At 42.1% G+C, this 21,666-nt stretch overlaps 4 protein-coding genes across 5 annotated transcripts in view; 3 read left to right on the forward strand and 1 right to left on the reverse strand.

Moving 5' to 3' along the window:
- Positions 1-13,312, reverse strand: part of stk17al (serine/threonine kinase 17a like) — a 26,349-nt gene extending 13,037 nt beyond the window's left edge. The window contains exon 1 of the mRNA XM_068336217.1: positions 13,294-13,312. The gene's annotated coding sequence lies outside the window, so the exon portion shown is untranslated. The remainder of the gene's footprint in view (positions 1-13,293) is intronic.
- Positions 12,967-15,118, forward strand: hsd17b1 (hydroxysteroid (17-beta) dehydrogenase 1). 2 transcript variants are annotated; one of them, XM_068336220.1, is made up of 6 exons: positions 12,967-12,991; positions 13,068-13,229; positions 13,303-13,482; positions 13,620-13,713; positions 13,805-13,988; positions 14,687-15,118. In XM_068336220.1, exons 1-6 carry the CDS (start codon positions 12,982-12,984, stop codon positions 14,840-14,842), a joined length of 786 nt encoding a protein of 261 aa, XP_068192321.1. In that variant the 5' UTR covers positions 12,967-12,981; the 3' UTR covers positions 14,843-15,118. The 2 variants fall into 2 exon arrangements, with proteins under 2 accessions (XP_068192321.1, XP_068192320.1); XM_068336219.1 differs by lacking the exon at positions 12,967-12,991 and having other exon boundaries at positions 13,072-13,229.
- A 1,840-nt stretch (positions 15,119-16,958) lies between these two features.
- si:ch73-141c7.1 (coenzyme Q-binding protein COQ10 homolog, mitochondrial) lies at positions 16,959-19,506 on the forward strand. Its single transcript, XM_068336753.1, has 5 exons — positions 16,959-17,158; positions 17,758-17,910; positions 18,292-18,484; positions 18,592-18,693; positions 19,049-19,506. Exons 1-5 carry the CDS (start codon positions 17,055-17,057, stop codon positions 19,199-19,201), a joined length of 705 nt encoding a protein of 234 aa, XP_068192854.1. The 5' UTR covers positions 16,959-17,054; the 3' UTR covers positions 19,202-19,506.
- A 138-nt stretch (positions 19,507-19,644) lies between these two features.
- LOC137610068 (complement C1q-like protein 2) lies at positions 19,645-21,244 on the forward strand. The gene is made up of 3 exons (XM_068337496.1): positions 19,645-20,399; positions 20,466-20,600; positions 20,674-21,244. Exons 1-3 carry the CDS (start codon positions 20,174-20,176, stop codon positions 20,958-20,960), a joined length of 648 nt encoding a protein of 215 aa, XP_068193597.1. The 5' UTR covers positions 19,645-20,173; the 3' UTR covers positions 20,961-21,244.
- Positions 21,245-21,666: the final 422 nt, after the last annotated feature.

The raw sequence follows: 21,666 nt of genomic DNA on the forward strand, positions 1-21,666 counted from the left end.
TTAGACTCGGGAGGGCTACTCGGTAATCTCACCTCAGTCGATAAGTGTTCCTTGCATTCTTAACTGCTTATATAAGGATTTAATGTATACCATATCTACCATGTGTTTTGCAATTTGTAATTAACAAACAAGTGATGCTTTGGTAGTAAAGCTCCATGTCTCTGCATGGGCAGACCCTAATTTGCTCGGGCAGATAGCGTGCATGTTGCCACTTATGGTGTTAGAGAAGAATAACTGCAGGCAGGATTTAATACATGATGTCACACTCTCATCAACTCCATAAGTCACTCTTGCAGTGGTGAACCGAGGTCACACACAAGTGTGATCTCTAAACTGTTTGGGGTGACCTCAGCGTAAAGAAGTCTGAATGGAGAGGCAAAGGTCTTCCACCTCATAAAACTAAACAGCCCAATAGCCCCGGCTGATTTAAATGCTTAACACGCCACCCACATCCCTTTCTTTATCCCATTATATACAGCTATTTATGCCACATTGACTACAGCAGCTCTCAAAAGAAAAGGACAGACATCGTCTTTGTGACGGGAGTTCCAAAACTGCTGGAAGTCATTTGCCTCCAGGACAGCAGGGTGACGCGTGGGACTGACGCTCGAATGGTATTAAAAGATAAGTTCCTAAGCCTTTTGGCAACAGAGAAAGAAACACTGAAGTCAGGATTAAAATAAGGCTGAGATGAGAATAGGCTTGAGATGTCACTGTCTGGTTAGTAAGCTGAAGACGGAGCGAGGCAGACGGCACCAGGGAGGAAGCCGAGTGTGGTCACTTGAATTTCAGTCACATTATTCTATCATGAGCTTCAGAATCAGACCAGTCCCCCATGATGTGACCGACTATGTCTTATGTTGTGTTCATACATGTAAGGGAACAATGTGACAGTGTTTTTGTCAATACTTTGATTCAAATTTTCTTGGATTGATGACAAATCCCTACAGTGCCTTGAAAGTATTGGCCCCCCAAAGAACTTAAATAAAAATAAATACTTAATAAAAAACTCATAAGTAGGATGTGCAAATGTGAGACCAAATGACACCGGGTCACTCTGTTTGTCATTGTTAGTCATTTAGGTCAACACTGGATCATTCAGAAGTCATCAGGGAACTTCTGGAGTCGGTTAGCTGAGCTGAGAGAACAGGGGGCCAATATTTTTGCACGTCCTACTTTTCAGTTTTTATTTGAAAAAACAATATAAAATGTTGAATAAATTTGTTTCCACTTCACGATTGTGTCTCACATGTTGCTGATTCTTGAAAAATATTTTCAGTTTGTTATCTTTAAGTTTGAAGCCTGAAATGTTGCAAAATGTCAAAAAGTTCTGGGGGGGGGGCAATACTTTCGCAATGCGTTATAATTAATGAAGTTATTTATTTCAGCTTCATTAAATGAAGCTGGCACCAAAGACTTTGTAATACCTAAGACTTTCTGACACTAAAGACTTTCTGACACCCAAGACTTCTTGTTACCAAAGACTTTTTAATGCCAAAGACCTTCTGACACCAAACACTTGCTGACGTATTCATATTACGTCATTTCAAGTAACATTTATATTTCAACAACTAGAACTAATGACTGAAAACAATAGTAAGACGTATAAGGATACCTCATTCTTGGTGTCTCAATGGTTGGCTCATCTGCCATAAAAATTTTGGTTGCCCCACCATCATAACTGGTACGATGATTGGTCGGACCGAGGTGCAGCCCCTGAGCTCTTCTGTATGATTTCTGCCTCAGAGATGGGCCAAATTCAAGTCCTGGCATGTCAGCATTCTACAAGCAAAAGACGCACATTTTAAAGTCTACCTGCTCTGTTATTTGACGGTCGTTTGCTTCCTCTATAGGTAAAGAGCCCTGAAACTCCTTCATCATCAAAATCTGAAGCCTTTCAGTGATTTTCAGCTCATTTTTTAAGCTACCTGTTTATGAATTTACCGCGTCGTTTGACTTTCATCATCACAGGTACCCTGAATCCTGATGCTTCAAGCAACTAAACATATTTTTAGGTCACATCTGTGGTGCACGTGCACCTCTGGTCGCACCTCGGTCATAAATCAGCCAAAAAGTTGGCCTTGTTTGACACGACAGGTCCTACAAACTTTAGCATGAGCAAGGTCAGCCATTAACCTTTTCAAAGAGGCCATAATTTTTGAGCTGCTGTTTTTAGTGCACCATCTCCCAACCGTAAAACCAACAAGGAGAAATTTATTTGAGTTCCATTATAAATGCAACAGAAGGGGAAAACTCAGAGGAGAGAGGGAAGTTTGAAGGCCGAATTTCCGACCGATTAATTGGAGCCTGAAGGCGTAGCTAACACCTTTTCTTTTTTGGCAAACGAACATGATATCTATTTGCCTTTAATTATATATCCCAGTTGCAGCAACAGTTTTCTTTCTTGACGATCACACTGTGTGGGTTGGAGCGAAACAGCAGCCTTTAGGTAAAAGCAGAAGAGACGTTTCGCCACATCCTGCCTGGTACTCAGACAACGTGACATCCCAGACAGGAGGAATTCATAACCGTGGCCATGCACACATCTGACAGACGTAACAGCGGTGATTGTGGTCGGCTGCTTATTTCCTTCAGGCAAATGGGGCAGAACATAAACAGGCAGGCAAATGACTTAGTGAAGACTTGTATAAATCATATCATGACAAAATCTGGTCATGCAGCGCCGGTATTCACATAGGATTAAAGGTATTAAATCATCTAGTAAAGTATAGAGTGTTGATCCGCTGACACCTGCAAGAAGTCTCCAACCAACTTGACCAAGCTTGTCAGGATTGGCCAAAGTAACCGCATCGGATTTAGATGTTACACCACCCTGTAAAGCTGCTGGGGTGTGGGTGCTAACAGTTGCAGCTAGGCTTAGCCGTGGAAAGACACACGACCCAGACAGAATGACTTAAAAACCGAAAGAGCTTTTTCAGCTGTTGCTTCTGTCTCCCACCCCCCCTCCAAACAGCCACATCATTGACCCAACAAAGGGCGACACCAAACCTCTCGTCAGCTCAGCTCACTGTACATACTCCACGCCAGCACAATGATGGTGTTATTCAGATGGTTTCAGATGGGATTAAACACAACTTTTGGGGATTTAAAAGACAGATGAAAAGAGCTGATGAAAACTACTGGTCGATACCTCCCCACACCCGTCGCCATCCGTCATGAGCTTATCTGTGGAGTTTGTTGACCGACCAAATTGCTGTTGCCTCAGTTGGAGCTTGATGACACGTAAAAATAATGTTGTAAAAGATAGCCTTTGCAACACAATTTTCCTGACTACAACTTACAGACCATAAAGGGAATTTGACTTTTATCACCATTCCGAGGCGTTCTGACAAAAAGATGCAGAACCAGATAGGAGAAAGATGAAGAAATGAAAAGACAGAAATTATAGAAATGGAAAAGAAAATATTTCAGTTGGCATCTGGGCATGTGGGATGGGAAGCATTTGGAAAGATGGTGGCATTAGTGTAAAAAATGTCAAGATGAAGACAGAATAAAAGAGGAAAAAAATAAAATCCCCTTATAAGATTTCATTTAGAATTACAAGGCAGTACTTGAACGCACCCTCAAACCACATGAAAGACTGCAGGGAAATCAGGAGTCGATTAAGAGTCAACATTATGAACATTTTTATGGTATTTGTGGTCGAACGCCAAGAAAGCTTCCCTATTAATTAAATAATTTTAAGAAATGAAATAATCCCCCGCATAGCTGTTGGAGATAACAGCTGGACACACTGTGCATGTGAGGAAAAATGCAGATAGATCTAGTACGAGTTGTGCTGCTCCTGCAACTTATGTCAACGATCCACTGGCAGCATATCTAACTTCCTGCAGGTCACTGCGTTTACATCACACTGGCTAACACACCCCAGCAACTCTGGTAACAGCAGGTAGACGCGGTCATATGTCATTCGAGTTGGGGCAGGGGTCAAAGGTCAGCTCGCTGCTAATGATTACCTGCTGAAGCGTGCCATTTCAATTCGCTGTGCTGTTGCGTGTCGCTGTGGTGATAGGGCAACAAGAAACACACACACACGCCTTTCCATGGCTATTCTCCGGCTATCACAGAAAGAATTTGCTAATATTTCACGCTTCATTTGTAGATTTTAGCTCATTCATAGAGCGGTACTTCTCAAAAGTTGGATTAGAAGTAGCCAAAATGCTATTTAAGTGTGAAAAATTAGACAAGACAAGACTCATCCATGCTAACATCCTCTGAGTGTTGATCAATGCTTGTAGTTGTGTGTGTGTGTGTGTGTGTGTGTGTGTGTGTGTGTGTGTGTGTGTGTGTGTGTGTGTGTGTGTGTGTGTGTGTGTGTGTGTGTGTGTGTGTGTGTGTGTGTGTGTGTGTGTGTGTGTTTGATTTGTGTTGCTGGGTGTGTGTTTGACTACATGCGATGAGTGGGCAGCTTGCTGCTGTGTGGCCCTTTGTGACTTCCATGAGGAACGAGGTGAGAGGTGGAAAATGTCAAAGGTCAGACAGGGTGGGTAACGTTCTTTTTTACTCGCAACTGTCACACTTCATGGCCAATCTATTCTCTCTTTTTTTTCCAAGCCTTTGTTAAACAGTAGAGACCTTATCATGAATAGAGTAGCTGCTAAGCTAAAAGCACAACTACCAGAAACAGGGAAGCTGCTAAAATGACTCTGCCTGAACACAACACAATAATGCCAGTAATAAAGTTTCCTGTGGGTAACAGAGGTGCTAGAATGTTGAATTTTATATCCTTTGACAGAGCTAAGCTAATTTATTCATGTTTCCAGTCTTTGTGCTAAAGTACACTAGCTAACAGACTAATTAGGTTGGAAGCCAGTGGGATTAGAACCTATTTTTGTGTTGTTTTTTTTAAAGTTGTTCATTATCCATTAAAATGAATCTTTATAAAATATCTCAAATAATACTATGTAAATATTAGATCCCGTCGTCAATGTGAGAGGACCCATCCGACAGCATTCCGACAACTACGCAAATGGTTTCACACTGTCATGACAGTATTTTGACACACCCTAGTTGTGATGTGTTGTTTTGGAGGAAATTAGGTGAAATATATTTGTACGAGGTGCAAGAGTTGGACAGAAACCAACAAACTAAGAATGTAGTTAGAATAATACTTTCCGTACTCCCACGTGAGTCCTAAATCTGATCCACGACTCACAAATCTACATCCTCAACTTCCGCAGAAAGGTGAGATAATGATGAGAATGGTTTGGACCTTTGCCCCTCTACCATCCATTACATTCTGAAGAGTGCTGGTTGTGGTCCGGAAGACTGCAACTGTTTTCCTGTGCTTTGTTTTCTTTCACATAAACATCTCCAAACTTCTCGGGCCATAATAAATCCGGAGGCCGGCCAGAGACGCCCATGAACTTAAAAAAAGAACCCAACTCCCACAATTTTAAATCCCGTTCCCCCCTTTTCTTTAGCACTTTTGCTTTTACCCCTACAAGACCTCCCAGGGAGACACCCAGACATAAGTGTATGCACTTATACGTATGTTTGTGTTTCCACTAGCTTAGTACTTGAGGACCCTGAAGCTATGACTTATAGCTCTGTCGACAGCCGGTTATTCATGCGACTCTGCAGGCCTCTGCGCTAAAATGGCCTTCTTTATCGCACCCGTCAGCTTTTCAGATGATCGCATCACAAATCAGGCGAGTGACCCACAGCCGCCAGTGAACCAAACATTTCTCAACGCTTTCCACAAGAAGGAATTCGTCAGGCAGCCTTGAAACACTAGCTATCGTTTTACGCTGCTTTTTAACACGTCGTGATATATTCTTAGCGAACATGTTCTGTAATTCTGCACTGGTGGGAAAAAAATTAATTTCTCCACAGTTCCGTCTTAGGGTGAAGGGTCACATAAAACACTCTGGCAGGAATTCAGATTGACTAGATCGCCCACTGGCCCAGCGGAGGCGTGTCGCCAGCCTGAGGGACACCTGCCCTTCAAAACCCCAACACCACCACAAATAAAGGCTAGCGTTTGCGCCATCTGCTAGGTTTAACTATAATCCTCCTGATTGCTTCAAACAATTTGCCTGTGGAACAACTGACGGACATTCAAGATTGGTCAAAAAGCTCCACATCTTTCATTCATAGCCTATTTATTATAGACAGCGCCTCTTGTGTTAACAGACACTGAATCCCTTTGTTCCTCTTCCTTGTCTATTGACTGTTCGTCGAAGAGGCGACATCGCCAGTGTGGGTTGGGGAAATGTGACCTTGGTGAGGATGTTTCTCACACCCCTCACCCCGGCTGGGGGGACAGGAAACAACTCTGTCTAGGCCGTTGGACACTCATGTCTCGTGAGCGCCGAGATCACGGGAACGTAGGGATGGCAGGAATGCAGCAGCACTCGAATGTCGGATTTCAAAGAATCCTCCGAATGACGCAACGTCAGGCCGGTGGAATCTGCTACCACATCCTTGTTAAACCATACAATACTAGGATCCCAGCACTGGGACTGATGAGTTATCTACAAAGAACACATCCCTATGCTCTTTCAAAAAATTTGCACAACCCCAAAGCTTGGTGTCTTCTTTTTCTTGGTATCCCCGTATAAACTTGGACATGTCTTCCTGTTGTGACATGTCATTATTATGTATGACATTCTTGTCATACTCATTTTATGAGTAGTTCGAGACACCAAGTACTTTTCGCTTTTTATTCATGAACATGACCTTAATAATTTCCCCACTGTGGGATGAATAAAGGGTTATCTTATCTTATCTCATCTCATCTCATTCATCTTAATACTCCCTTGATCACTGGGCACTGGAGGAATTTAGTTTTGGATGAAACGGCTAAGGGTACATGGCTAATCGCCAATGTATAATACATAAAAAAATGTTAAGTCACACCATCAAAGGCATTATAAATTATAAAACCTTATGTTCATTTTTTGCATACAGCAGGAACTTCAACTTCACAGGAACTTCTCAAGTGGGGATAAAACAACAGTTTAAATCAAACCGCTCAAGTCTATTGTGAGGGAACGGGCGCCGCCCATTCTAATCCTGTCGGCTTCCTGAAATTAGACATAAACAAGGAAGGACTGCAAAGGTGAGTTCATAACTGGACTTAAAGGAGATGGAATCCGGAATATCAAACTGGCGCATCGACTTCGCATGAGGTGAAATTCCTGGCCACTGTCATTTTACACGACACTCGTAGAATTCATTCTGACTCCACATAAAAATTGCCGTACGGAACCAACAGATCGTAATCTGGCCTCCTCCTGTGTACTATCTGCTGCCTCCACAGGAGTCCAAACAAATTACAGCCTGAGATGTTCTTATATAATAACTGGTGTGATAAGCAGTCGCAGAAATGTCCGCCCTCCCGATGCAATGATCTAGTTACGTTGGCCAACTTCTACGAGATTGTGCGGTGCAGCACGATTCCCAGAGACCTCTGCTGGCCTTTGCACCATCATCTCATTACTATAACTACAAGACAGATTTAAACACCATTCACCAAAAGGACGTCTGAGAAACTCACCGTGGCACGGCGACCTCCTCTATCACTGTCGAAATGTACCTTGACCTTTAGCCTTCCCTCTAATCCCTGTGAAAAGACAGCAGCATAAAAGCACGAAGGATATGAGGAGATGGAGAATTTCTCATCTTTATAAAGCAATAAAGTGAAGTGTCGCCGACTTTTCGCGTGAGGGAGAACAAACACACTTCAGGGACTTGGCTTCTGGTCTCAGTCAGTTAATGTGGAGGATGTGATGCTGAGAGCCGATAACATCCAGATGGTCCCTGGGAACAATTTGCATCATTATTATTAGCTCAAACTGACATGTTGTGTATGTAAAATATGTTACATAATGTTCTGTTTGCTTGGAACTTAAAAAAAAACAACCTCCTTGCGATAATACATCACTTCTTTGGCGCTAAAGGAATGAAAACTTCGAGCAAGGACACATAAGCCACCACTTAATTCAGGACACACCAGAGTGATTGCACTGGTGCGTGTTTGTTACCTTTCTATTCATACTGTATATTTGGGGTAAAAAGGTGTATAAATGTAGTTTAAATGATGCTCCCATCTTTTGCATCCTCACTTTTTCAAACGCGTACTCAACTCGTACCAACCTGTAGGATGCTAAGCGAGATTGGGTGGAGGTAGACATAGTTTAGTTTACTATAAACACACAGAGACTAATTGAAATGACAGCAGGAGGTGGGGCGGAAAAACAAACGTGTCGCCCAGAAACTTGAAACAGTTCCACCAATACCAGGTGGAGCATTGATTGAGGGGGAATTCTTTCTCACACTAGCCTGAACAATAACCGTCAGCCGATGAGAAACAGGAAGAGGTATGACAGAAATGAAGGCGGGCGACATTTCTGTCTACTCAGGCATGTGAGAGAAGTATTTGTGGAAGTATTAAAGATTATGGCTCTGCTTTGGGAGAGGGACGCTGTGTTCCTGCGATCAGGTGAAAAAGCACACTGAGGACATCTGATATACTCAGCATAGCATTAATGAGCTTGAAACAGGTTTGCATAATACAGGTGTAAATCTTTTTAACACTATGTTCTTGGCTGGAGGTGGCAAAATGTCTTGCTTTGTCATACAGGCATTCCTAATAAAATAGGTGGGGTATCATTGACAAGCTAAAAAACAAAAGGAAAAACAGGAACATACCAGGACAATAAGTCATTATGGGACCAGCGAGCTGCATATATCTCACCTACAGAGCATGCTAATCTACTTTTGTGTGATTTGTAAGCATGTTTGAGCCACAGTAAGTGTATTTGGTTGACACATGCACATGAGAATGCAGAGAGGAGCTTCAGAAAAAAAATCAAGCATTCAAAAAAGCTAAAGATATCTGCAGCTTCTTCAAAAATCGGGCATGAAACGCGTCTACTTTGGTGGGAAGGCACACATGCTAACGAGTTGCATCATGTTTTGTCATCACGCTTAGCAACAGCAAATCCAGACTCAACAGTCAACAGAGTACGGTAACCAGGTGACAGGTGGAGGGTGACGCTGATCGCATCGGTGTAGCTGTGAGGATGAGACGGTGAGGCCTTAAGGAAAAAGAAGAGATTATTTAGCATTAAGCTGTGCCAAGGTACAGCAGCAAGGGGGAAGAAACATGCCTGCATGTACAGCTAAAAAGTGTTCATATATTGCATTGATGAGTCATGAGTCGTGCCCAGACACACCACCCATCCCTTCATTCCACCATGATGGAGCACTTCGTGTTCCCGCCGGCTGCACCGAGAGAAAACAGGGTGACTGCCAGGATGGAGGAGATAAATACATCATGCATTTAACTCTTTGTGTCACACATAGTCAACAGTCTTCAGCTGTGTTTTCTGTGTTTTTCGAGCTTGATTTGAGTCTCCAAAGTAGAGATCAGATGTGTTTGTCTGTCACCACACATATGGAAACGCAAGCTTTGACGGAGGTATCAGTGCTCTTAAATTAATTAAAGGTCAGATCTGGTTCGAGACCAAAGTACAGAACAGGATGTCCCCGACCAATATGAGCGAAACAGCCGGTTAAAGACCGAGCGGACATTTCCCATGACACCATTCCTGACATTTCCTGGGGGTTTTGTGCTCAAACTGGTCTTAAGGAATGCAGCTCAGATGGCGGCCATGAGGGTTAAAGTTGACGTAAAACCTCAAATCTAGTAGGCGACCCTAAGTCCTGCATCACCCTATGAACAAAAACTCTGGGAGAACATATGTATATGACGACCTGAGTTACATTTGACCTTTAACCCTGACTTTACCCGGGGGGAAAGTTTGATAGGCCATTTGAAATACAACTATAAATTGTTTTTCCAGGTCCCTTTTGAAAAAGAGATTCTTAATCTCAATGAGGCTAACCTGGATAAATAAATGTTGAATAAAATAAAATAAAAATTTCTCTTTGTTCTTTTAGAAACCTGCTGGCGTCACGCTTTGGCATTTTTCTCATTAATAACTTCTGGACAGGCTAAATTTCTCACTTTGGTGTAAACACAACCAGCGAAACAATTAGGCAAGAATCATCGAGCTCCACAATAATTACATTTGTGCTCTTTTAAAGGGGGCTCAGGAAATTCCACTCGCTCGATTAGAAGTTGGAAATGTGCTGACCGGGCTTCTACGTGTTTCAAACCATTCATACTTTCCGCACACGCTTTCCTTTTTTTTTTTTTGCAGTCATGATGACTTAACCAGAGAGGAGTGAGTCTCGCTAATGCTATATTAGCCTTTCTCTCTCTCTCTCTCTTGCAGTAAAACAAACTCACCATAGATCATTGGAACAGAAACCGGATTTGACTGACGGTGTCAGTCAGGAGTTCAGAAGTAGGTTTTATGGAGTTATAGCTCTCGGGTTGGAGTTTCTAACACCCTGGATCACGTTCTCAGAGGAGGGAATTCCTTTTCCGTCTCAATGTGCTGCCTGTTGTCCTGTAGGCTGGATGGGTTTCACAGAACCGAGGGGGGAGGATGCTTTCTATTTTTACCACACGTCCCTGATGCAGCATCCAACATTAAAGCCCTCATCTCCGGCACTCAAGCACAAATCATCTCTAGAAAATCGACAGCTTACTTTAAGATTTTTATTTTAACTGTGAGCAATGAGCTTAAGTACCCACTTACACATGAAAACAGGAGACACTCTGGAGTGACTCCAGAAATAGTTCGGCCTCCAGGGAAATATAAAAACAGTTGAGAGGCTGTAGACTTCACTAAGTTATAAAAGTTATATTTGAAGACAGCATTAAATGTCTCTGTGGTCTATTGAGAAAGGTCATAGACATGGTAACTTGATCTGATCACACAGACGTGGACTTATTGTGATAAAATCCACTGGACCACGACCAGAACGGTCCAACTGAGCTTTATAAAGTAAAACATAAACCTGTGAGACGGGCAGAGAGGAATTAATATCCTGTCAGGTGAAAACGCTATAAAATGGACTTATTTGGAGGCAGAAACACTCATAAAAATGTCGGTTTTCCCAATGCTTTTCCCTTCCTGCTGCCGGTATTTTTAGTTAAAAGGTTTGTAAAGTTTTATATCCTTTCTGACCGTGTTCACTTTAGTTTGTTTACGGGGATGAATCTAGACGCTGATTTCAACCATTTATTTCTACAATGGCTTCACTTTTCATGCAAAAGTAAATAATGCAATTTTTTTTAGAGAAATTGCACTCCTTTATCTGATATCTTAAACAAAAAGGGGATTTATTTTCCTAATCAGTTTATGTTTGAGGCAGCACCTTTGATCGTCTCAGCTGCAAAATGCCATGAAACCGATTTCTTTTGATTTTTGTTTCCTGCGCTGGCAAGATATTGAGAGAATCAGTTGCACTTTATTCAGCATAACACACACACACACACACACACACACACACACACACACTCACACACTCACACATGCACCGCAACACGTTTTCAGCTGCTTCACTTCTGTCCACCTCTCTCTCACATGGGACGTCCCGCCACAGACAGTTGCTCTTTGAGAGCTCCATGCGCTTGTTGTGTGTGTTTGTTTGGGACCGCCTGTCCCAACGTGACTCCATCTGTGCCTCCACCCCTATCCCCCACCACCACCACACACTATCTACCACAACCACCACCACTGTATGAGCACAAGGCCAGCCTGCTGCCTTCGACTCCCCCAATCTGCACTTTACTCTACTGCCAAAAAAATCATAGACAGACAGAGAGACAATAGGTAGATGGATGGATGGGCTAGAAAGACAGACGGATGATAGATAGCTAGATACACACCAACAGAGAGCCATGTTAAATGTATTCAAATTAGAATGGACAGATGAGCGTTCGTTTGTTCTCCAGGATTTGTCGCCACCTAGTGAGAGACATAATCTTGAAATCACACCACATATTTTCCAGTCACTGCTCTGAACCATGATGGATCACTTGAACAGAATAATAATACATGCTTTACGTCTGAATCTGGTCTGTGGTTGGAATTTCTTGCCTTGAAATGAGCTTCCCCTTTAGATATATGTAATCTTCACTCAACACGCCTCAAACCTCAGATGGCGATTTTAATAGAAACAAATTTGAACGTTACAAAATACCTTAGTTCTGCTCTTGAGTTTCTTGGAAATATTGATTTGTTCCAATTTTAACGTTAATGAATGTCTTAAAAGGAAAGGTCTTCCTTAGTCTGTGCTCGGAAAATACATCAAACTCCAAAGGTCATCTAGATTGTTCTGTGATTTCATTAGTTGAGATGCAGTTGAAAACTAAGTATGGCACATCTTTGAATCAAGATTACTTTGACACATAGTCATAAAAAGTATTCTGGGCATTATTCGGATGTTCGTCTGGCAAAACCTGAATCACAAAACTTAAAAATAAGAATTTCTTACAACATAATCCTAGGAAAAAAAGATTCCCTTCCCTTGTGGTCGTTCCCAGCTTCGTTACCACAATGTAGTGGATGGAGCAGAAAGAGGTCAGTGTGACTGAACCAATGGTGTGTATGAGGAGTGATATTATATTTTGCTGCCATCTGGTGCTCGTATTAGTGGCACAACACAAAGGAAGGGTCCAGTCTGTTTTCTTCTGATCTAAAACATTCAAGGAAAAAAGGTCAGGCAACCTGACAGAAGAAAATGACAAGAAACGTCATTTTCACCCATATCAATGGAGACATAAAGCTGGAGATGTTTCCCACGTCTCCATAGACAACATCAAATATCGCTAACAAGGACATGAGAAAAAACATGGGAGTACTGCAGGTGTCTGATAACGAGATGATGTTTAGGATCGACTGGCCTTGTGATATATGAAAACACTGGAAGGATCTCACAAGGGTTTGTCTCATCCTCCTTCCTCCGGCTGCTGTCTTCCTGAAGCAGAGGGGCAGCAAACCAATCTCCATGGACAAGAAGGTGGTGCTGATCACGGGCTGCTCCTCGGGGATCGGTCTCAGCCTGGCCGTCCGGCTTGCCTCCGACCCCAACAAAATGTTCAAAGGTAACCGCAGCCGCCTCTGACCAGTCATCAGGTTTCTTTATCTATATTAAAACACTAAGCAGTGCTTTCTGTTCAGTCTACGCCACCATGAGGAACCTGGCCAAGAAGGAGCGTCTTTTAGAGAGTGTCAAAGGTCTGCACAGGGACACCTTGGACATTCTCCAAATGGATGTGACCTGCCGGCAGTCCATCCTGGATGCCAAGGACAGGCTTGCAGAGAAACACGTGGATATTCTGGGTATGCCCTGAAAGTCTGTCACTCTGGTAAAATGTGGAACGTGTGTGTTAATGGAATCGCTCACCACTTGCAGTGTGCAACGCCGGCGTGGGTTTGATGGGGCCGCTGGAGGGCCAGTCCCTGGACTCCATGAGGCGGATTTTGGAGGTCAATCTCCTAGGCACCATCCAGACCATTCAGGCTTTCCTGCCAGATATGAAAGCTCAGGGCAAGGGCCGAATCCTGGTCACGGGCAGCACCGGAGGGCTTCACGGTGAGATGAGCAAAGCGGTTGATGAACTTTCCACACGTGCAGTTTTTTGTCAGGATTCCACAAAATCATGTTTACGCTTCCTGCCATGCGTAGAATTGCCATAATAACCCATCTCAATATTTCACCCTCCCTTGCAGGCCTCCCTTTTAATGAGGTGTACTGCGCCAGCAAATTTGCGATAGAGGGAGCCTGTGAAAGTCTGGCTATCCTTTTGCAACACTTCAACATCCAGTGAGTTTTTAAAGTTTGTTGAATGTTTTATAGAGAAGATGCTGTGAATGTTGATTTGGAGAGACTATTGAGTCAGTGTTTCCGTCTACAGCGTGAGTCTCATTGAATGCGGTCCCGTCAACACCGACTTCCTCGTCAACCTGCAAAAAGCAGAGGTTGGGGATGCGTCTCTTCAACTGGTCGATACCCAAACGCTCAACCTCTATGAAAAATACCTGCAGCACTGTGGATCCGTTTTCCAAAATGCGGCGCAGGACACTGAGGATATCGTAAAAGTATGTTTTATATTTACTGAAGATGACAACCACATTAGAGATGGGTATCAGTTATTTTTAATGATTGTCCTTGACATTAATTAATATTTTGTTCCTGAAGCCTGGCTAGCAGTGCTCTCCACTGTCTCCATACTTTTATAGATTCAGAAATAATCAGCAAATCTTTCCAAAACATTGCCTTTCAAAAGATTTTGATAAAAAGTGCAAAATTTCACATTTTTTTAATAGTTTTTCCATACCTGCAGTTAGAAACTTTTACTTGTTTTGAATATTCACAAAACCTTGAACTTTCCTGGGATCAGTCAGCGTTACATTTTTTTCCGCAATCAGAAGCTAAATTCAGTGTGAGTTCAATGTATTTTCAATTTTTGCACAATACATTGCACTCAAACCCTCAATTGTTACACATGTCTGAACTTTTTATGTAGAAATAGGAATCTTTCTGATAAATTCTGGCACAAGGAAGCCAAAAAAGTCTCACTAGAAGTACCATTGTAAGGCCCGATTGTAAACTGCAGACCAAATTTAAGCATAAAAATAAAGTAAATGACCCTTTCTTAATATTTTAAACTTAATCTAGACAATTCAGTATTTGAAAACGATTTTCTTTTTAATATAGTATTTTCATATAGTACTATTCGTAATGCAGACACTGGTTTGCGTCTAACCACAATGGTGTGTCTGTCGTTGCCTCCAAGGTATTTTTGGATGCCATCCGTTCACCCAACCCGGCACTCAGATACTTCACCAGTGGCGTGGTACCACCTCTCACCAAGCTGAAGTTGAACGAACCAGATGGCTCGCAGTACATCAGCGCAATGAGCAAAATAATTTTCTCTGATGAGGAACAGTAATTTTTCACATCTTGCTTTTTATCAGCTCACTGGTTCTCATCCAGACTCACCATTTTTTCTCTCCAGTTGCTTCTTTATATAAGTTGATGCAGACCAGTCAGAGTGTTTGAAATGTGTAATGAAAAAAGCTTATTTGTACTTCTTTAAAACCTGAAATTTAAAATAACAGTGACACAAGAGTTTTTGAAGTAATGTAAATTACCTTTGATTCCCATTTTGCAGTTCTAACTTAATTACTGTGAGAAATATTGCTGACATTTCAAAATAAAGGTTAACTGCTGCAGGGTTTGTTTCCTTTGTTATTCCGACCTCCAAATTCAGCTGATATAACTTAAAGCTGACCAATAGTCACTTGTTTTACAAAAAGGTTAGAAGGGGAAAGCAGAGATTACAACAGCCTGTTTATTTTGGAAATATCACTTCTCCTTCTGGTCAGCTGTTCTCTCATGAATAGATGATGTCATATTTTCAGTTACAGCTCAGTTTTCACCCATAGCGACTAACATGAAACCTGATGCAACCTTTTATGGAGATTTGAAAGCCTTTTTTCCCAGCAAGTGTTTTGACTGAGTGAAAAGCCTGTCAGTCATTAATATGTCTGATCTCAGCAGGTGAACGAACATCTTCTTGAGCTACAGTAACATCACAATGCCATTGTTGTCTAGTTTTGTGGATTGTATAAATAAATGCATTTGTAATTTTAGCAAAAAACTTGAGTGTGCTGTTGTATTCCCTGAGACGGGTTAGCTTGTCTCTACGTCTGCGGATTGTGTTTCCAACCTATCTTTGACAGGGTAGATGTAGGTCATTTAATCCCCTGCTAATCACATAGCTTCTTTCTCATGCAAAGATCCTGACATGGATCGTCCTCCACCAGCTTTGTTACCTAACAGCTTTAAAAGAATCCAGATGCACTTAAAGGTGTCATCCCTTCAGTGTAGAGAGTTTTATGAAGATCGGTATAATAAGGGTTAAGAAAAACAGCTGCAGAAACTTGTATTAAATTAAAAGAAGCATTGCTCTATTATTAAATACTCCTTTTATATTTGCCCTTGCATTAGAATGCTGCTTTTTGGTGATCCTTTCATCACTGCTCTACTTTAAACATTTGTACAGCTGATTTGAATGTAGGTTACACGATGACCTTTAATCATATGACACCAAAGTCCAGTTGTGTCACATGTACAGCATGTCCTTATTTCACTTGTTCACGAGCTCAACCACACAGCGTGGTGTACTTTGGCTCGCTTATGTAAGTGTCTCAAATTCCTTTCAACCCTTTTTGTTTGTGATTCAAACACTGAATAGGGTGATAATTAGCATTTTCTTTTGTCTGTGTGTGCTACAAGGGTGAAAGTGTAAATAGAAGTTCTGTGTTGGAATGAAACCTTTGCAGTTTTCAAAGTAAAACCCAGTGGAGTTCATAAATCAAAGGCTTGCAGCTGTTTTTTTGTTGTTTTTTTTAATTTAATCAAGCTTTATCTAGAATCTAGCTTGTAAGATTGTGACCTGAGGTTAAGGTCACTGCATGTCCATCAGAATTCTATTAGATCATCAAAACAAGGCTGATGAGTTTAGGATTCTCACTCACAGATCAACAAATTAATTTATTATTTGGAACAAGAAAACCTCACGTCTAAACTTCACATTGTTCCTAGATGCAGATGGTTTAAGGCTCTGTTAAATGCTGTTCCCCATGAAACCCATTTAAATCAGTTGGATCTGGTTTATAATTTATATAATGATAATTTATAATCCATGATGCGATCAACACAACAGTTATGCCATTTTTATCATCAACAACTACTCTAATACCTTAGAATTCTTAGAAAATGTAAGGGGTGGGGGAGGGGACTCGCTAAAATTAGAAGATAAAATCTGGTTCCGCCTTTTAAACCGGATATACACCCAAATTCTGACTCCCGAATTCAAATAAATATATTGAACAGTAATTGTGCAATCGAACCAAACAAGCAAATACAGGTTAATACACGAATCTCAATCGCTCGAAATTTAAACATAATTTTTAAACTTACTCAGCGCTTCTCTGTGATTGGTCAGAGTCACGCATAGCTCCGCCCATGACGTCACGCGGTGTTTAAGTATAGCCGGAGCGGATCGCCGCCTAGCTTCCGCTCCTACTCTGCCGGTAGCCGCAGACTTACCTCTTTAGAACCCGGACTAGTTTTATACGTACCGTAAACTTAAAAATATGGCCTGCAAAAAGACTCCTCTCATCTGTAAGGCGCTGCTGGACATGTCGGAAGCTCATTCTTCAAAAGTTCTGCGTGGAAACACGAAACGAACAACTTTCAGGTGAGTGAGTGAGTGAGTGGACGCTTCGAGTTTTTTTAAGCTAACAGGGCGGAACGTTTTAACTTCGCGTTTTCAAATCGGTCGAGCTGGTACCGAAACGTGGCTTTTATCCGTGTTCGTGTTTCCCATTCGAGAGTTGGGATTTTTAAACGGAATTTTCAACCGAGCGGTGGTCATGAGCCTCCATTGTGGCGCTTCTGGAGAATTTTCCTTTTCGCCTCGGAGCGCCGGCGTGTTGCGTAAGTGATTCTAGATAACACTCATTACGGAAATAACTCAAATTCTGATCTTTTTGTTTCATTTCAAACGTACTTACTTGCGCAGCATTCCAGAAGAATCGCTCTTCTGCTCCGTGGAGTTCATTTCCAGGCTCGTGTGTGAAGGGAACAATGACCCCAATTGCCTCGCGTGACCACCCAGAAGCTGTGACGTAATCGATACCGTTGCCTAGCGATCGGGGGGGGGGTGTTCTCGGTGGCGATCGTAACCGAGCAACTCGACGCTCTTGTTCCTCCTAGTGACGTCGTGTTGTTCAGTGACGTCAGATTTAACCTTGATCTCTCCCATTAATACAACATGGTGATTTTACATCCGTCCAGACACCTGGGCTCTTTTGCGGCCTTGATGGCGAGAAGGACCAGCCTACCTCACTCCCCCTCCGACACCATCCTGACGCCGAGCCGCAGCTTCATTAACCTGGCTGCCTCCATCAACACCCGCAGGATGGAATACAGGGAATCCCGGACGATGGGGTGAGTTTTCTGAGATATGTGTTAAAAATCACAGATAATGAAAAATTTATCGAGGTTTAATTTATGACTTGAGAGTTGGGAACTGAGCTGAAAAGAATAACTTGGATTAAAAAAAATATGTGGTAACTGACGCTGGTTTGGAATAGTGGATTTCAAACCATCACGCAGTTGCTGGCATGTTCAGTTTAGTTTCCTGAAGTTCAGTCATCGCTATTCATCGACATTTGCTTTGTTTGTTAGGTCATAGTAATCATTTACAAGGCTTATGTGGCCATGGACTCGGTTCATTTGGCATTGCTGACTGATTTTTATCCAAACTCATTGAGTAAAGTAAATGGATCAAAGTAGACCTGAAATCTCATTGGCTGTGATTATTTTCAGGTTTACTCCAGAGCAGATTTACAATGTGGTGTCCAGAGTTGACCAGTACTGCCACTTCGTTCCCTGGTGCAAGAAGTCTCGGATCATCAAGAAACGAGAAACTGACTTCCTGGCAGAACTTGAAATCGGTTTTCCACCCATTGTGGAGCGCTACACCTCAGAGGTCACCCTTGTCCCAAACCACAAAGTTAGAGTAAGTCCTTTTCCTTGTAATGGCAGAAAATAACCACCTAAATTTTGTTGGGTTCACAACAAGTAATCGTTTCATTGATGTACTCACTCATTTCTCTTTGGAAACAGGCCGTTTGCACTGATGGATCTCTCTTCAGCCATCTCGAAACAGTATGGAAGTTTGCCCCTGGAGACGAAGACCAGCCGGACTCCTGCAAAGTAGAATTCTTTGTAAGTATATAAAACTGAAATGATTATTTTTGGTCATGTTGTTTGGCAGTCTCGGCCGATGAATTTGAGCTGGGTGACGAGTGTTTATGATTTAACAATGAACAGGATAAAACGGACGCACCAGTGAATCCGTGACCTCCTTCATGGGATTACAGAGACCAGATTATTCCAAGTGGTTGCCGTTGTGTTGTGAATGGATTAAGTGAAGGTGTAGAGCAAAATCTCATTACACAAAGTTATCTGGCGGTATCTCAGGAGCTGCCGGCAGACCCTTTTGTCCATTGGGATGATTTAAAGGAAATTCTGAATTACTGGTTTTGCAGACAAAATAACCTACGAATTCTGTCCTCCGTAGGTATCCTTTGAGTTCAAGTCTCTGCTGCACTCTCAGTTGGCCAACCTCTTCTTCGACGAAGTGGTGAAGCAGATGGTCGGTGCCTTTGAGTCGCGGGCGGCGACGCTCTACTGGAACCAGCAGGACGCCCCGATGAAGCGGCGGTCGGCGTGACGGTCCGATCCCTCACACGAGAGGCCGGACGTTTTTGCACACACTAGCATATTCTGTTTGAGTTGACATGGACATGGAACGCCACTATTTATCAGAAAACAACAGGCTAATTTATTTTCTTGTACAGATGTATTTATTTTAAGTACCGGAATAAATGCATGGTTTTAAATGAATATGTTCAACATAAATGTTTACAGATCAATGACTCCTGCTCAGTGTCAAAACATCTACACATGTTAATTATATTTTGTAATATGTTCTCTTTTTTTTTATTTCAGTGAAATTAAAAACATTTTTTTGGTCAATCTATGTCAGTCTTGTTTTTAATAACAGCAAAGTAGCCAATGGCCTTTGCTGCAAATGTGTCCTTGATGATAAGATCATGTTTTAAGTACAGTAAACCCAAAAATGTCTTCCCTCAACTCAAAATGGCTGGGAGCCACAGAGTTCAAGAACTGACTTCAGGACGAAGTCTCCTCTGACCTTCATAGTCAGGCTGTTGACGTCAGCAAGCACTTTAAATATCTTTGGACAATAATTGACAACCTCACATTTGATACCGACCCGGATGCTGTTAGTTCAAAATCCTGCCAGCGACTGTACTCTAATCGTAAACTTAGAGGTTATAATGTTGGCATTTCATTCCTATTCTCACCATCTGTTATCTGATCACTCACCTTGGAAAAACAAGAACAAGCCGGGACACTCGGTGAAGACATTTCACAAAATTGCGATAATCATTTCCTGCTGTAATCTGGGATTGTGTATAGTGTTATGTGTCAATTGATCATTATCATTGTTATTCTTTCCTGGCTGTAAAACGTTGCCCATTAAGACTATAATGTACTTTGATCTCTATGGATTTCATTTACACAACTCGGGAGTTTCCTGAAAGCGGAATTTCTTTTGGTATAAAAGGGAAGAGGTTTCACAGCACGGCTGAAAAGGCAGTGAGTACCTATAAGGGCAAGCATGAAGATCGTTGCAGTTCTGATTCTTGTGTTTGTATATCTATGCGAAGGGCAGAGCAATGACAACAGCGGTAAAGTCAATGATGGCTGCTCCCTTGCTTCTGTAACTCAAAACGTTGGCGCCATTGGAGAAAAAGTTGCAAACATGGCAGAAAAAATAACCTTATTGGAGTCCAAACTCCAAAATGCGGAAAACAGTATCCTGGAGCTGCGGAGTCTGACGGGAGGTAACCACAAATGTTTTTATGGGATGTAACAAGTTTTGTCCTCTCATGGTTCTTTGTGACTCTCAGGTAAGCCTCAGGTGGCCTTCTCTGCTGCCCTGAGAGACTCCGGCTCTGGAAACATCGGGCCTTTCAACACCCCCACTCCACTCCGGTACAAGAGGATCTTCTCCAACATCGGCAGTAACTACAATCCTTCAACAGGTAGCAAATGTTTGGGAGACAGGGTAAGGACAAACGACTTATCAGGTTTTAACCATTCCCCTTCTTCCGGCAGGCATTTTCACTGCATTGGTCAAAGGGGTGTACTTCTTTCGGTTCTCCATGTTCAACAACCTCAATCCTACAGCTAACTCCGTCGTCAGCCTTATGAAGAACGGCGAGCGTCTGGCGTCGGTCTGGGACACGTCAGGGCCGGACGGCAACGATATGGGCAGCAACGCTGTTGTCATCCATCTCGAGGTGGGAGACAGCGTCTTCGTGGAGCTGGGCACTAATAGGGTCGTCTACGATGACGGCATGAACTACAACACCTTCAGTGGATTTCTGCTTTTCACCGCTTGATTCAAAGAAGAGTTGAATGGAACTCGTGAAGATATTATAGTAAAATCATGTGTTGTGTTTGGATGGAGGAGCCATCTTTAAATCATAGCTGGCTTGACAGAAAGTCACATTTTTATGTCAACTATCTCGAGGGTAATAACCTTCAATTAAACACAAGTAATAAGAAAATATATATTCTCGTCTGAAGGGACATCTATGTCATCTTGCCTGCATCTAAACACCTCATTAATGGGAATAGATATTCCGACTGTGATGCAAAAAAGTGGGTGAATAAAAAAGTTCATTTTGGCAAATGCTTTTTATTTTTAGCTTTCTCAGGTCAAGTTTGATTATTTTCATGAATGTATGAACAGAGAATATGAAGCTGCCAGTAGCAGACAGCTAAAGTAGCTTAGCATAAATGCTAGAAAAGAGCGGAAAGTGTAGATGTACCCCTAAGAAACACTCCAGTCTGTATGGTCCAATGTCTCTGGTATGTTGCAAGGACAGTGGCGTAAAACCACATTAATGCTAAGCTAACTGCCTGGCTAGCATTATTGTTATTTCACATATTTAATCTTTATTTTGAGATGTATCATTGAGATATAGTGTGGGTAAGTCAAAGGAAATAAAACCTTGCCCCATATCTAAACGAAGGAAACAAAATTTTAAGAAAATTGCTGCTTCAAGAAAATAGTTTGAGTTTTTAAATGCTCTTCTTTCCTTT

Source organism: Antennarius striatus, chromosome 16, assembly GCF_040054535.1.
Source record: "Antennarius striatus isolate MH-2024 chromosome 16, ASM4005453v1, whole genome shotgun sequence".
Taxonomy (NCBI): domain Eukaryota; kingdom Metazoa; phylum Chordata; class Actinopteri; order Lophiiformes; family Antennariidae; genus Antennarius; species Antennarius striatus.